General features: G+C 46.9%; 1 protein-coding gene across 4 annotated transcripts in view; it reads right to left on the bottom strand.

Moving 5' to 3' along the window:
• The window catches only part of ARHGEF3 (Rho guanine nucleotide exchange factor 3), a 340,374-nt gene that overhangs the window by 294,737 nt on the left and 28,133 nt on the right, over positions 1 to 17,504 (bottom strand). For 2 of the 4 annotated variants that reach the window (XM_007984680.3, XM_007984679.3), the window contains exon 2: positions 1,753 to 1,841. The exons of the other annotated variants lie outside the window; for them this stretch is intronic. In XM_007984680.3, the coding sequence (XP_007982871.3) occupies positions 1,753 to 1,814 (62 nt within the window). In that variant the 5' untranslated portion in view covers positions 1,815 to 1,841. The remainder of the gene's footprint in view (positions 1 to 1,752; positions 1,842 to 17,504) is intronic. 4 annotated transcript variants of the gene reach the window in all.

The following is a 17,504-nucleotide window of genomic DNA, read 5'->3' as shown; positions in this document are numbered from 1 at the left end:
TACCAGAAAGCACATCATAGCACTACCTTAAGAACAACAAACAGAACCAAGCTAACCACTATCGTCAGGGAACTGGCCCAATAAACAGTTGGATCCTTGTACTACGGATATACTATTCACTTGGCTGCATAAAAAAAAAAAAAAAAAAAGGTACATTCACATATGTCTTGAAAACATTTTAGGACATATTATTGAATTTATAAAAGGGCTACAAAATATGCCAACAAGTACAGTATGACAGTACATATTTAAAAACAGAAAGGAAAAAAAGGAAGAAAGGAAAGAGGGACTTTTGTTCTATGTACCAAGATAACTAACAAAGTTATGGAAGAAAACGTACAAGGTAGATCCCAGTGGTTAGTTCTGGGAAGGGCAGGGATGAGGTAGGAGCTGGGAATGAAAATGGGGGTCAATGGGGATTTCATTTGTATTTTTAGCAAGGAAAATGTATTTATTTATTTCTAAATAAAATTAATTTTAGGCTGGGCGTGGTGGCTCATGCCTGTAATCCCAGCACTTTGGGAGGCTGAAGTAAGTAGATCACCTGAGGTCAAGAGTTCGAAACCAGCCTGGCCAACATAGTGAAACCTCATCTCTACTAAAATACAAAAATTAGCCATGCATGGTGGCAGATGCCTGTAATCCCAGCTACTCGGGAGGCTGAGGCAGGAGAATCGTTTGAACCCAGGAGGTGGAGGTTGCAGTGAGCTAAGATTGCACCATTGCACTCTAGCCTGGGCAACAGAGCAAAAACTCTGTCTCAAAGAAAAGTAAATAAATAAATTGAATTTGATTAATTATTGACATTACATTAAAAGTTTTTAATTATTTATATGTAATTATTTATTTTAGAGATGGAGTCTTGCTGTACTGTCCAGGCTGGAATACAGTGGTTACTCAGCCTCCTAAGTACCTGGGACTACAGGCACACACTACCACAACTGGCTTAAAAAAAAAAAAAAAAGGCAGAAGAAAGAGAAAGAAATGGTGAGTTGAAGAGAAGACAGAGCTGCCAAGAGCTCAGGGTCTGCCTTTGCCTCCTCTTGGGGGACTGGCCACTCACAAATGCGAGCACGACACATCCGAGCATGGGGCATAGTGTTTTGGAATGAACGTCCATAGTTTGGAATAAAATATTTAATTCTATATCACATTGGTTCTAATCATACCAACTCTTCCTTCTAAGTCTTCGAAAAATCCCTTCATACTGAATGGCATTCCTCCTCTGGCAGAGACGTGAAAGAAACATCTTTAGTAAGAAATTAGAGATGTGGAAGAAAATATGTGAAATTTTGCTATCTCCAAATTCTTTTTCTGTTTTTTTTTTTTTTTTTTTTTTTTGACAGGGTCTCACTCTGTCACCCAGGCTTGAGTATAATGGTATGATCATGGCTCACTGCAACCTCCACCTACTAGACTGAAACAATCCTCCCACCTCAGCCTCCCAAGTAGCTGGGATCACAGGCGCACATCACCATGCCTGGCTAATTTTTTTTTATTGTTAGTAGAGATGAGGTCTCACTCTATTACCCAGGCTGGTCTCGAACTCCTGGGCTCAAGTGATCCTCTCTCACCTCAGCCTCCCAAAGTGCTAGGATTACAGGCATGAGACACTGTGCCTAGCACTATCTCCAAATTCTTGATGACCTCTACTGACTTATGCAGGCTTAAAGCAAGCCCTCCGTTGCATTTAATTGTCACATGCAGGAATTTTTAAATTTTTAATTATTTAGGTTATTTAATTATTTTTACCTTTCCTTGTTTTCTTCCATTCCTCTACAGACGCATTGATTCATTGCTGTGGAACTGTCCATAGACTCAGTATGGCAGGCTCAGGTCTCCTTTTTTAAAAAGCAAAACAACCAATATTTATCATCTGGGTACATTTATAATATAAACACACAAAGAGCTGCATTAGATACAAGAGGAATATATCAATGGTTACCCAGTGTCCACCAAAATCCAGTCTTTCCTTGTTCCATAATTATTCAAGTTTTATCAGGTACAACATTTTCTTTTCTTTTTGTTTTTTGAGATAGAGTCTCGCTCTGTCACCCATGCTGGAGTGCAGTGGCATGATCTCAGCTCACTGCAACTTCTACCTCCCAAGGTCACACGATTCCTTTGCTTCAGCCTCCCAAGTAGCTGAGATTACAGGTGCACGCCACCACACCTGGCTAAATTTTGTATGTTTAGTAGAGATAGGGTTAGACCATGTTGGCTAGGCTGGTATTGAACTCCTGACCTCAGGTGAGCTACCCGCCTTGGCCTCCCAAAATGCTGGGATTACAGGCATGAGCCACCAAGCCCAGCTAGGTACCATATTTTCCAAGCATCCTTGCAGGCAGATATAGCCAGATGTCTGGGTTCTCAATGGAATGTGAGAAGAAGTGATGTGTGCCACTTCTCGGTCTAGGTCTTAGATATGAGCACCCTTCCCACGGGCTGGATGGAACCCAGCTCTGCCATGCAGATGATGACAATGCACTTGGAATGACAAAGCAACAAGGTAGAAACCACCTGGGCCTGCGTCTAGCACAGCCACCCCTGTCACCTTAGAACTACTACCTTACAGAGAAATTTCTTTGTTCTTTAAGTCATTGTTTTATGGGCCTGGTTTTATGGGTTGTGAACTGTCATCCCAGCTGGGAATATGATTAAATATCCTCACTGGGGCCCTTCTGCGGGTGGGTTTGGTTATTTGGAGCTTCGCACATGCTATGTATGTAGAGACAGGTGAGGCCAAACTCTTTTTGGCCACAATTTCAGTGAAACTACATGCAACTTCATGAGGGCCTGGTGCATAGTAAGTACTTAATCAGCACTTAATGAATGAGGCGACGTTAATAAGCAGGTAATATCTTCCAGTGTGAAGACTCTCAAGAGCAGAGCACTGTGCACAGAATGAAGAACACAGAGGGCATTTCCAAGTATGAGCTGTGAGTTTCATGTCACAAAATGACCACCTGGACTGGTAAAATACTATTCAGCTGCATGACACCCAAGTTTAGGTAAGGATTCCAGCAGGTGTGCTTAGGAGCAACAGAGGCGAAGAGAGAGACAAGGGAGAGAGACAGAGACAGTGTGCACAGGAGAATATTCCAGTGACGTGGAGTATTCCTCCCACTATTCCGCTTCCTGAACATTTGCCCCAGGATGAGTCTGAGTCATAAGTCTGGGATCCTTCTTCAGTCTCAGGCACTGCATTCCTCACCACTCTGGGTGTGGTCTGAGCATCAAAAGATAGATTTTCTTTGTACCACATGGCCCCAAACACAAACTTGCTACTTCATTTAGTGTCAACCAAAGAAACAGCCACCAGTTTCAACTATAGAACTGGCTGTGCAGATCATACTGACGGATAGTGTGTTGGTCTCCAGCCTGTCATCTTCCAGGCATGGGGGTCAGGGTAATTTGGACCACCCATGTTCTAAGCTCGTGCTGGCTGAATGGTCCAACACCACTGCATCTACTACTTTGATTGCTGAGAATCACAGGCCTGCTTGGCCACATCTCCAGCACAGCCTCCTTCATCTGCCCTACCACAGACCTGGCCAGATTAAAGCACCATTGAGATAAATTCTCCAATCTAGGTGAGTAGGACCTACAGGATACCTGGGACCCTTGTACCCTAAGGCGTTAGACAGTCAGTGTGGGGGAGAGTTCCCAGCCACTGCCTCCAATGCTGGTCTTTAACTTGCAAAGAGCACACCATGAAATATTTTTAGCATCTGGATCCCTGTCAGGAGCCACTGCTCTGGCTTCCATCAGAGCTAACTTCATCAGCTGAGACATGTGCATTATGGAGGGGCCCAGGCTAGGGCAAGAGTGAAAATGTGGATCCCGGAAGAAGGAAAGATGGAAGGGTAGTGGGACTTGAGTTCAGAATCCCAGAGTTGCCACTGCATCCACAAAGGATATATAGAGAAATTGAGCAGCCCATACCTGGGTCACTTCTGCAGCTGTGAACACCTCAACCTACCTCATTTAGGCCTGGAAACCACATTTGTTCAGTGTCCCAAGCTCCTCTGCAGCATGTAACTGCTGCAGGGGACTTTACACCCACATTCCAAAATGATGCCAACCGCAGGACTCTCCTCAAAGTCACATTTCCCAAGGAGCCATGAGGGATCACAGCCTGCCTTTGAGGGGCCACTGGCTAGTTCTAGGTCAGAGTTTTAGGTTTTTCCTTTCCCATATTGGCAAAAATATTCTGTAGACAGGCACCAATAAGCCATCACCCTTCAGCCTGTGGCTAGGGGCAAGGACTGGGGGCATTGATCTCTGTGCCCCAGCACTGAGGGATGCCCGAGGGCCTGACCCTGACACTGACATGGATTGTTGCATCACATTCTCACACCAGCCCTAGGAGGCAGGGACTGTTACCACCTCACTTGAAGAATCAGAAAACTGGGCACAAAGAAGTTAAGACTTGGCAAAGGCCACACAGGTAGCAAATAATAAGCTGAGACTGGAACCCCAGGCATTTGGCCTGGGAGTTCCTCCTGACTGTGGCATGACATGCACAGGAAAGCTCGGTGGTAGCTGAATGAATGAACAAATGAATAAATCAACAAAAAATTTCAAAAGCAGTGTCAGGAATGGGGTAGGGAAGAGTGTCTCAATGAGGCCCTGGGGGTTGCGGGGTTGATCATGAGCCTAACCTTACCTGCCCTGAATGTCAACCAAAAGGTGATACTCTCAGACCCCTCTCAAGGTTGAGTGTTCAGCCCCAGAACACTCTAAACCCAGGGGTTTCATACCATTGTTTTGTTTGTTTTTAAGGCAGAGTCTTGCTGTTGCCCAGACTGGAGTGCAGTGATGTAATTATGGTTCACTACAGCCTCAAACTCCTGGGCTCAAGTGATCCTCCTGCCTTAGCCTCCCATGTTAGCTGGAACTACAGGTGCACATTACCACACCTGGCTCAATTTTTTATTTTTTGTAGAGACGGGGTCTCACTATGTTGCCTAGGCTGGTCTCCAACTCCTGGCCTCAAGCAATTCTTGCACCTCAGCCTACTAAAGTGGTGGGATTATAGGCGTCAGCCACCGCCTCAGACCTACACCATTGTTGGTAACGACCACAGCCACTGCTGACTCAGTGCCTCCTATTTATACGTGGTAAGTTCAGGGTTCTCACACAGAGGCTCTTCTCATCTGCCAGGGTCCTGCAGAAAAGCCAGGATCATACCCATTTTACAGATGGCAAAACCAGAGATCTGAGAGGGTGTGACTTGCTTATAGTCGCAGCACTTAAATGAGGGCTGATGAACAGCATGGGCTTTTTCCCTACCACACAATACCCACCACATTCCTTGGTTAGTCACAAAGTTCCACAGATGAGATAAGCACTGTTCTAACTCTTCAGGTGGAAAGTTTCATGTTAATCTAAAGTTCATCAGTATTTCCCATCCCAGTCACCTGCATGGAAGAGGAATTCCAGTTCTCCCCAGCTAAAAACTGTCACCACCACTCCCTGATTCCTCTCCTCAGCTGGCTGGATCAGCACCCATTGGTATTTGCTGATACCGCCTGCATCAACCTCCTGCAAAGCACAACTGCATCCACTGGACAGCAGGTCCTGTTAATTCTTCATTTAAAAATATCTCTTCCCAGGAAGCACACCAAGTGTCGGTGAGAATGTGAAGCAACCGGAACTCTCATATACTGCTGCTGCTGGGAACATAAATTGGTCCCACCATCTTGGAAGACCGTGACAATGTCAAATCAACCTGCATTTGCTCCTAGGTGCACACGTGCACCAAGAGACATATTCCAGAATGTCCTCAGTAGCCCTATGCACAATTCCCCTACATTTGTCTTTTATTGCTGCTGTAACCAATTATCACACGCTTAGTGACTTAAAACAGCACAAATGTATCTCCTCTCATAGCAATGTAGGTCAGAAATGGGTCAACATGGCCTTGCAGGGCAGCATTCCTCCCAGAGGCTCTAGAGGAGACTCTGTTCTCTTGCCTTTTCCAGCTTCTAGAGGCCACTTTGCATTCCTCGGCTTGTGGCTCCTCCTCTTGTTTTCAGAGCCAGCAATGGTATCTTCAAATCTTCTCTTTCCTCTGCCTTAATCACCACATCTCAATCTCTGAACCAGACCCTCCTGCTTCCCTTATAAGACTCCTTGTGACTACATTGGTCCTTCCAGGATAATCTCCCCATGTCAAGATCCTTAAAGTCATCACATCTGCACAGTCCCTTTTGCCATCTAAGGTAACACAGTCCCAGGTATTACTGGTGAACGGTGCCTGTGACCAGGGATTAGGTCAGAAACATCTTTTGGGAGGGCCATTATGTGGCCTAGCACAAACCCCAAACTGGAAGCTACCCAAATGCTCATCAACATAGAATGAATGAAGTCAATGGCGGTGATTCCCAGCGATGAGAATGGATGGCCGACAACTACATGCAGCAACAAGAAAGACACTCAGAAAACGCTGCTGAGCTAAAGACGCCAAACACAAGAGTGTGCGGTCCAAGTCTGTCTATAGAAAGTACCAAAACAGGGCCAGGCGCGGTGGCCCACGCCTGTAATCCCAGCACTTTGGGAGACTGAGGAGGGCGGATCATGAGGTCAGGAGATCAAGACCATCCTGGCTAACACGGTGAAACCCCAACTCTACTAAAAATACAAACAATTAGCCGGGCGTGATGGCAGGCACCCGTAGTTCCAGCTACTCGGGAGGCTGAGGCAGGAGAATCACTTGAACCCGGGAGGCGGAGCTTACAGTCAGCCAAGATCACGCCACTGCACTCCAGCCTGGGCAACAGAGCGAGACTCCATCTCAAAAAAAAACAAAAAACAAACAAACAAACAAAAGGACAGCCTGGGATAGACCAACAGCCTATCCCAGGCTGTTAGGAACTAGGATAGCAGTTCTAGTAGGGGAATGGTGGCTGGAAGAGGGATGATGGGGCTTCTGGGGTGCTGGCAAAGTTCTGTTTCTTAATCCAGGTATGATCCATTTGTGAAAATCCATCAAGCAATACGGTTATGACCTGTGCCCTTCTCTGTGGGTATGCTGTGCTTCAATAAGACGCTTTAATAAATGGCTCTGCCTGCTTCATTTCATTTCCACTCCACAGGCCTGTGTCCTTTCACCTCTGAATGGAGCAGACCCCAGCTGACCTCCTCAACACCCACCACCCTGCCAACTGCTGCCCACCAGACTGACCCGGAACTGATCATCAACTGACACCTGCTGCACAGTGCCCTCCTCTGTCTCTCCTTCACTCCTTTACCTGCCTCTCACATACAGTGACCCCATCTATGAGCCCCATCTCCTCCCAGGTGCTCCCCACTCCCCACCAACTTCTACAGAACTTGAAATAAAAACCACATCATTTGGACTTCATTATGACTGTCACATACTGATTGCTAATAGGACCAAACACCTACTCTTGTCTCCCCAAACAAATGCAAATGTCTCAAGAGCAGAATGTCTCAAGGTCATGCACATTCCATTCTGTTCCTAGTTCTGATTGCATGTGAATTTCTAGTGCTAATTAATAATAACTCCTACTAATAACAACAGCCTTTACTGAGCACCTCATATGCACCAGACTCAGTGCTCCTCATGCATTATCTCGCTTCCTCTTCTCCTACCCTATGAAGCAGGCACTATCACAATCTCTCTATTGAATAGTAGGAAACTGAGGCACAGAATGGTGAATTAACTTGTTCAAGATTCCAACATGTATCATGGTAGGGGAGGGACTTGAACCCACACCATCTGATTTCAGAGCCAGACCCCATTCTGCTTCCATAACAACCTCATACTAATGGGGTGTTAGGCATACAGTTGGTGCTTAACAAACACTTTCACATACTTAATTACCAAAAAATATATATACTAAGAAAAAAAGTCTTCATAAGTACACAAACAACAAAATCAAGACTCCACCAAATGCGATCTTTTCATTTTCAGATCTCAAAAGAGGACATGCCCTCCAGGGAAATTTACAAAAGCTCCGCGTACTCCTTGCTATGCTTCATGCTTGGCACTCACAGCTTTATAAACTTCTATCAGCAAACAACAGTCAGAGTTGTCCTCCAGGCCTTTATCTGAGCAGGGAGAGAGCTGGATACATTTTTTCTAGCTGTCTGCCAATCTCAGGGCCAGAGCCAACATCAGAACTAAAGTATGGTTGGATGACTCAGGCTGGGACTACAAGGTCCCAAGCCACCCGCCCCAGATGACCTCACCTCCCCAGTGGCCAAGAAACATGGCCCAGAGCCCTTGGCTAAAAACAAGGCCACCACCCCCGAGGGCTGATGTGGCCACTAAACTGAACCAGAGATAATGGCACGAGTAGCCGAGACATTAGGTCAGTTACCAAACAGTGCTCTGGTCAGTGTAGACACAGCAGCGCATCTGGGCCAGCTTGGCATTGTTTCCAAGCATCCACTATCACCTTGAGTCCTCCCGCGCATGGTCTTGAAGCATCTACATGGATACAAATGAAAAGTTCCTATGCCCCAGGAGGACGGGGACTACTATGAGGAGACATACCCTGTGAAAAACAACCAAACTGTCCATCAATAAGGCACTGGAGAAATAATGACTGCTTGGTGTAGAATATGCAACAGCTAAAACAACAAAGCAGATCTAGATGCACTAGCATGGGAAACACAGCTCAACTCAACATTAGAGGGGAAGAAAAGCAAGAACAGAACCCAAAGTATAATGATGTTTCTAGCAAAAGAAAAACCCCACATACTTCAAGACTCCAGCTATATGAAGCAGTGGTGGATGAGAGCTGGCACATACCAGCTTGAGAAAGCCAATGGTGCACATCTCTTTCCAACTCTATTCAGTCATGTTGGGGTTTGTTGGCCATGGTGGGAGTTTTACCCCATGGAAATCAGAAAATGCTGTAAATCATGCCTCCCCACTCTCCAACCCATCCCCAAGAGCTGACTGTTAAACATGTCCCAGCATAACACTGTATGTACAGACATATATATAGTTTTGTTTTGTTTTTTGAGATGGAGTCTCGCTCTGTCACCCAGGCTGGAGTGCAGTGGCATGATCTCAGATCACTGCAAGCTTTGCCTCCTGGGTTCATGCAATTCTCCTGCCTCAGCCTCCCGAGTAGCTGGGACTACAGGCGCCCGCCACCACGCCCAGCTAGTTTTTTTGTATTTTTAGTAGAGACGGGTTTTCACCGTGTTAGGCAGGATGATTTCGATCTCCTGGCCTCGTGATCCGCCCGCCTCGGCCTCCCAAAGTGCTGGGATTACAGGCATAAGCCACCACGCCTGGCCCATAAATATATTTTTTAAAGTTTAGAAAACAAAACCTCAAAGTTATTTTTAAGTGGCTGTCTCTGAAGTGGGATATGGGACTGGCTGGAGGTTAAGACAGGCTGGAGGTTTACAGGCATGTGCCACCACGCCCGGCTAATTTTTGTATTTTTAGTAGAGATGGGATTTCACCACATTGATCAGGCTGGTCTTGAACTCCTGACCTCGTGATCCTCCCACCTTGGCCTCCCAAAGTGCTGGGATTACAGGCATGAGCCACAGTCCCTGGCCACCATTAGCATTCTACAACACCAACACCAACAAAAATGTTTATATTGTTAGGATTACTAAAATTGTTTCAAAGTTTAAAAAAAAAAACAACAACTCTCACCATTATGGTACAATGTAATAAAGCTGTAATGATGGGATATACAGTTGTAAGAGGAAGAGCACCAAGTCAGCCTGAGCATATCATGGAAGGCTTCTCAGAGGAGGTGATGACTGGGCTGAGTTTTGAAGGGTGAATAAGAGACTACCAGGTCAACAAGCCAGGGCTGCTCTGGATAAAGAACACAGTGTAAGTAATTAACAACGAGGGAAAAGAGATTACAAGAGTGAGGAGGAGGGTGACAGAAAGTATAAGGAGGGCTAGGGTAGTGCAGTGTGTCATCACAGCAGGTTGTGCACCCTTGCATGAAATGAGATCATCCATGTCCAGTGTTTAGCCTAGAAGATGTACTCAATGGTTAGTGTTACCTATTTCTATTTGCATGTCTACTCTATCATCCCTGGACGCCAAACACTGTGGAGGTTATGGGAGATTGTTGGGGCAAGAATTTGGAAGTGAAGTCCCATGACCATCCTCTGAGAGACATTTTGCCAGCTCCACCACTCACATCACCCCCTTGGATTTTCCCAGAGTGCTCTGAAGATGCACTCTCGTGCCTCCTTAGTGCTCCTGCCACACTCCTCCTTCACCCAATCCCACCAATGTGTGCACTTGTGTCTCCCCAACTGCACCAGGCTGTGTGACACCCTGAGCACACAGACAAATGTATACTTGTTGAACGACTGAACACATTCAGTGAACTGTGTACTCTTCCACTCTAATGAAAGATGATACAAACCTGCTGTGGAATCAGGACACCCACACCATGGAGGCATCACCACCAGCTGAAGCAATAAAGTGGTCTACATGGGGGTGCTGGCCATTCGAGAATCATAGAAAAAGAAGGCATCAAGAGGCAAAGCTGCACAGTACCCAACCAAGTCCGTAAGTCACTATCCCTCAAAGGAAGATGCATGCTGGGGACACAAGGATTTGTATTTCTAAGCACAGTGTCAAGATACCCCAATGATGAAATGGATGCAACAGGCTAATGATGGTATCGTACTTGCTCCAACAAGTATTTTGAACTCCACTCCCACCAGGCAGCCTACAGGTTTGGTGCTTGGCTGCCCCTGTAGCTTAATTACATGGAGAGATGGAGTACCAGTTCCAATTTTCACTGCTTATGTTCAGGCTGGTACTCCATCACATGTTCATCTGGGGAGGTTTGGGGAGAAGGTTAGTCAGTCCTCAAGGTCATATCACAAGTCCCCAGTCTTCCCAGTGGAAAATCAGATCCCAGATCCCAGGATAGGAGGCTTGGTGGAGATACCACGAGCAGTCAACCCCTGCCTGGTTCCAGGATGCCTGTCCTTAGGCCAAAAGGTGTTCCAATTTCAACCAGGGCATCTCATCTTTTATATGATTTACATGCTACGGTTCTTGGAGGAGTTCTCATACGGTCAAATGGTTCCAACAGAACAAAAAACTTTTAAAACCTTGCTTTATATAAAAATATTGGCCGGGTGTGGTGGTTCACACCTGTAATCCCAGCACTTTGGGAAGCTGAGGCAGGTGGATCACCTGAAGTCAGGAGTTCGAGACCAGCCTGGCCAACATGGTGAAACCTCATCTCTACTAAAAATACAAAAATTAGCTGGGTGTGGTGGCAGGCACCTATAATCCCAGCTACTTGGGAGGCTGAGGCAGGAGAATTGCTTGAACCTAGGAGGCGGAGGTTGCAGTGCGCCGAGATCACGCCACTGCACTCCAGCCTGGGCGATAAGAGCAAAACTCTGGCTCAGGAAAAAAAAAAAAAAAAAAAAAAAAAAAAACCACTACTACCGTCAGCCTGTCTCTCTCTGGGTCCCTTCAGTAATCCCTTTCATGGACACTCAGTATGTTTTTGTTGATGGACAGACAGCATGCTTACGGATTCACGGACGACCCAAAGGTAGAAGGGAAAAAGACACAGTGGTCAGAGCAGGACTGGGGTCCCCCATTCTGTGCTGCCTGCTGTATGACAGACATGGACCTAGCAACGGGTCATCTATGTCACCCTGTCATCATTGTCCTCCTCCTCCTCACCACAAGCAACGGCAATGGAGGCCTTTTCATATGCCAGACACCCTGCTGAGGGCTTCAAATGCTCAACCCACTCAGCAATGTTGTCAGGAACTCTTATCTCCTCACAGCAGAGGAAACCTAGGCACAGAAAGCACAGATTTGCCCACAGAGCTAGTGACTGGAAGAACCAGGGCAGAAGCACAAAAACCAAGAACATTCTCCCCCAAACAGAGGTCCCAAAGGGAAGTGGCAGACACACAAAATGGCCCTAGAAATGGTCTTGTGCCAGTTTTTCTAGTCGAGCTTAAAACTAGATCTCTTGGGCAGGGAAAGATTTTCTAACCTGATCCTTCACCAACCAGCATTTGTTTAAATGAGCTTCATAGAATCAACACACATCACACTCACTAACTCAGCTCAAAGTCTGGTTTGTCTCGTTATCATTCATTACTTGCAAGGACAAATGCTTAAGTACAGCATACCTCATGCCCAGAGTGCTTCGAAGTGCAGAAAAAATAAGGTGAGCTCTCTTAGAAGCCCAATTCTAAATCATGCTTTATGAAATTATACCTGGCTAGCCACTTAGAGACAATTTACAATCCACTGAAATCTATGGGGCTGTAGTTAAGGGGCACAGATGACCAAGATATATCAAGGACCTGTTCTCTAACTGCAAATTCACACAAGATCCCTGAGATGTACACATTGTTATCCACATTTTCGAGAACGAAATAAACTACAGCTTTAGGCAACCTGGCCAAAGTCCGGCAGCTGGAACTGGACAATAGGGGTTGAACAGCTGGGTCTGTCTGACTGACTCCCAGGTCCAGACCTCCCAAACTGCCAATATCTCATAGGTTCTGGCACCTGAGTAAATATGCAGCCCAACTCCCCTACAAAACAAAACTCTCTGGCTCAATCTTAGCTCCATCTCTGTGCTCTGACCCAAATGTCAGCTGAGAAAGACCCTGCAAAAGGGAGGACCAAACTCAGCCTTCTGACACTGGAGGGCAAATTCTAAATTTAGTAGGAAAATCCTGCAGAATTCAAAGTTCCCCTGGAAAACCCCTCAGGAAGATACATCTTAGTGAGCTGCTCACCCTCTCTGGAGGAACCCAACTTGGTTCTCCCACAGTGCTAGAGCAGCTGACTGTGTGTTCAGCTGCACTACAGGTAAAGTCGGTGGTCAGAACCAAAGGAAAACACAGACCTCTAACCCCCAGACTCACACACAGAGCTGCCCTGGTTGAAGCGCTCAGACTGTGGGGCCTGTATAGGGAGACCAGCAGATTTACCACCCCTGATCTCCTGTATCCTTCAGAATGTACACTCATTAAGTGGAACAGTGAGATTCAACTGCTGTTTTTCTCTTTTTTTTCCTAAGAAATTCTAGTTTTGTTTACATAAACTAAATGCAAGAGAAATGTGATTCCGTAATACCATAATTACACAATGACAAGATTTTACATAAGCTATTAAAACATCTATATTGCAAAAACATTTACAACAGAGAAAGCCAATGGAGGCCTGGGATTCCAAAATTAGACTATTGGGGCCGGGCGCGGTGGCTCACGCCTGTTATCCCAGCACTTTGGGAAGCCAAGGTGGGCAGATCACCTGAGGTCAGAAGTTCGACACCAGGCTGGCCAACATGGTGAAACCCCATCTCCACTAAAACTACAAAAATTAGCTGGGCATGGTGGCATGAGCCTGGAATCCCAGCTACTCAGGAGGCTGAGGCAGGGCAATCATTTGAACCGGGAGGCGAAGGTTGCAGTGAGCCGAGATTTTGCCACAGCACTTCAGCCTGGGTGACAGAGTAAGACTCCGTCTCAAAAAAAAAAAAAAACAAAACTTCATCTCAAAAACAACAACAACAACATAGTGAAACTATTGGGACTTAAATTCATTTGACCCTTGCTACTTAGCAGCGATAAAATATTGGAAAGGACTTCTCTATGCCTCAGTTTCCCCAACTAGAAAGCAGGGGTCGTAATGGTGTCTACCTCATGGAACTACTATGGAGACCCAATGAAGCAGTGTAAGCAAAGAGCCCAGCACAGTGCCATGCAAAGGTCAGTGTCCTTTCCCCCTTTATAAAAACAAACCAAAAAAGACGGGAAAGCAGAGGGTCTCTTGGAGAAGTTAAAAAGCCTGTTGGAGATCCCCCAATGAGCAAGTTTCAGAGTCAGTGTTGTATTCAATGCTGTCGATTTTGGGAGCTGGATGTAAGAGAGGAGACCTCTGTTGGAATGAAGTGAATCCAGGGCAGCTGCGTTAAAGGAACAGGAGATAGAAATCTGAAGCCTTCTGGAGTTGGGATACTGAGCAAACAGAAGGGTGAGAAGTAGGGGAAAGATACATCCAGAGATTACTAAAATACCCATGAGGAACAATTACAGACCCATCCAGAAGGCAAGACGGTACAGGCATGTGGATCTCCAGAGGCAGTAAAACTCAGCCACAGTCACAAAGAAAGTGACCTGACTGATAGTAACCCTTGGATGAGCCTTCGTGCACTTTAGCCCCGTCCTGCTGGCCCAGACATGCGCAGGCCTTCAGAGGATCCAGGTCTTCCCTCCCACTCCATCCAGCACCACCACCACCCCGCCCTAACTCCAGACACCAAGATCTGGATCTGCTTTGCAAGATCCCTCCAGGATTCCAGACCCCAATCCTCTTGTCCAAGAGACACATGCCCACAGTACACATGAGAAATGACAATGAGGAATGAGCATTATGGAGCTCAGCCAGTCAAGTCACATGTCCACCATCAATTTCCATTCTGCCAGCTGCTGAACCTTCACTGACTGCTTGGGTGGAGGAGAATTAACTGGGGAGGCACATCTTCCAGCACAATGAGACCTCTATCACCCAATAGATTTGCACATCAAGAGCAAGACCACACCTTCTGCAAAAGCCAGCCGGAAATACGCAGCGAGATCTGGTGAAGGAGGACCCCTTCATTTGGTTATAATCATTCCTCTGTGTCCGAGGAGAGGCAGACAATGGAAATGGGCAGATGCCTCCGGAGGCATAGTCTGGCACTTGAGCTCTGCGTGCTCTTGGGGTAGGAGTAGCTGTGCCCCACGGCCCCTGCTCCTTAAGGCTGGCTGGGAGAATGAGACCACAAACTAAACGAATTGGGGACACAGGCCCCCAAACTGTTAGAATTTCAGCTATGATAAACATACTTGACCTTGTGTAATTACTGGTGGCACACACAGAGACACACAAGTTCAGAACCCAGACATTTTAACTCCTGCTAATTGCAGGAGGGGAGCAGCCGTTGCCACTACCCAGAAACCCCACCTGGTGACCTGGCACCAAGAAAACCAACTTCACCCAGCATGGCAGGACATGCCAGGGCCTGTGGCTGAGGACAAGGATGTCAGAGCCAGGAGGACACCCAGCGTTAAGAGCCTGCAGGTGTCCTGACATGGCTGGGTAGAATCATCCAAGCAGAGAATCACGCTCTGCTCAGCTCAGACCTTCTGAAACAGACTTGCCAAGGCTGGGTCTGGGAATCTGAACTTTAAAGATCCCTCCCAGGAGCTGGGCACGGTGGCTCATGCCTGTAATCCCAACACTTTGGGAAGCTGAGTCAGGAGGATCACTTCAGGCCAGAAGTTCAAGACCAGCCTGGGCAACATAGAGTGACGCCATCTCCACAAAAACTGAAAAATTAGCCAGGTATGGTGATGCATCCCTGTAGTCTCAGCTACTCAGGAGGCTGAGGTGGGACGACTGCTTGCACCCAGGAGTCCGAGGTTGCAGTAGGTTATGATGGTGCCACTGCACTCCGGCCTGGGCGACAGAGTGAGACCCTCACTCCAATAAATAAATAAGTAAGAATAAAATATAATAAAATAAAAATCCCTCTCAGGTGACTGGGCTGCTCTCGAAACTGGAACAGTCCAGCCTGCTGGGTTTATCTGTGGGAGATGCGAGGCCATACGGTCGTTAGTGGTTCCTTCATTCCAGGGTTGCATATGTGTCTGGCTCTAAGAAGACACAGCTCCAGCCCTACAGGGATGCAGAATGTTCTAAGAAGCTGAGTTCACCTGGAGAATTGCTCAGAAATGCAGATGTCTAGGCTCTACTACCTAGGATTGGAGTTCCAAGGGGCTCAGAATCCAGTAGGGAAACAAAAACAAAGCCTGAAAAGAGGAGAAATCAGAAACTATGGTGGCTGGGAAGGCAGTTCTAACAGAGAAGCCAGTTCTGGGGGAATGGAGGGTAGCCTCTTGGCACAAGAAGGGGAAGATGTGTCCCTGCCCAGCACCCACTATGTGCAGCCCCGTGACTGCTGTCAGCACTGTCCACATTCACAGGACCCTGCAAGGGCGCTGCATTAATCCCCATCTTACAGATGAGGACAGTGAGGGTCAGGGATTGACAGCAACAACTGCAGGGGCTGGGATGTGAACCCTGGCAGCCAGAGGACTTGCTCTTTCCACTCTCAGCCCCTCTCCTCTGAGGCCCAGGCTCAGAACACCCTTATCACCCAGATTTTGAATCTAGAGACCTGCAAGGTGTCCTCCACCCTTCTCTCATCTTACCCTTTAGGTTCAGTCAGCAACTAAGGCCTGACCCTTCTCCCTCCACTCCCTTCTCTCAGCCCCTGCTGTTAACACCTTCGCCATTACCACCTGCAGTATTGAAAATACAAGCCCAATCGGCCAAGTCATTCCCTGGCTTAAACCTCTGCAAGGGTTTCCTACAACCCTAAAAATATAAATCTTCCTCCCAAGTTTGCCTCAAGGCCTTCCCACACATTGTTGCCTCCCCTAAATGCTGTTCCCTCTCACTCTCTATTCTCAGGACTATCAAAACTAAGTTGGGTTTCCTGCTTCCATCCTGGAAGGCCAAGGCCACAGAGCAGGGACAGCTCTATGCTGCCTATGGCTGAGTCCCAGGGCACACAATACGGGGGTAGTGGGGAGAGAGAGAAAGAGAGAGTACTGGGGGGAGGAATTGGGGGGTCGGTTGTTGACCGATTGAGGGACACTACAGGTGGTCTGAGGTCCAAGTATAATGGTGGGGGGAAAGCCACCATGGTTAGAGGCTGGGCAGACACACTGGGGCCAGACTGGGAAGGAAAGGCTGTGAACACCACAGAAGGGAGCAAGGATATAAGCCCCCAGGCCATGAATAAGTCAGCTGTGGAGACTCTCGAAAGCTGGGGAGTAACACGATCAACTTCACATCCATACAGTATTTATGGAGCTGTGCTCACCTGTTTGAAAGGCGATCTATCGATAACCACCAAAATTTTAAATTTGCATGTCTGTGAACCCAGCAATTCCAAGTCTACCAAGGATACTCACTGCAGCATCCTTCCCTAGTAGCAAAAGCAAGAAGCGGCCTCAATGGCCATCCAGAGAAGTAATTAGGCAGACAAGTCCACAGTCCCTTTTCCAACCCTTGGTGCTGGACATATTTTGGAATTCATAATCTGTTTGCATTTGAGAAAGGTAGTATGGAGTATGTACAGGATGCTATGCCAAACCCCAGCAGGGCCAGGCACAGCACCCCAAAATCCAGTACATAAATATTTCTACAGCTGAATGTGTAACTACTTCTGTTACATACTATGAGTAATCTCCCATTAACTCAAGCCAGATTTGGTCATTAAATGAGTTTGCATCAAACTTTTTTTATTTAAAAAAGTGTGATTTTCCGAGGCAGGCAGATCACCTGAGGTCGGGAGTTTGAGACCAGCCTGACCAACATGGAGAAACCCCGTCTCTACTAAAAACACAAAATTAGCTGGATGTGGTGGCACACCCCTGTAAGCTACTTGCAAGGCTGAAGCAGGAGAATGGCTTGAACCCACGAGGTGGAA

The sequence above is a fragment of the Chlorocebus sabaeus genome, chromosome 22 (genome assembly GCF_047675955.1).
Source record: "Chlorocebus sabaeus isolate Y175 chromosome 22, mChlSab1.0.hap1, whole genome shotgun sequence".
Taxonomy (NCBI): Eukaryota; Metazoa; Chordata; class Mammalia; order Primates; family Cercopithecidae; genus Chlorocebus; species Chlorocebus sabaeus.
This window is presented reverse-complemented; position numbering and strand designations above follow the sequence as displayed.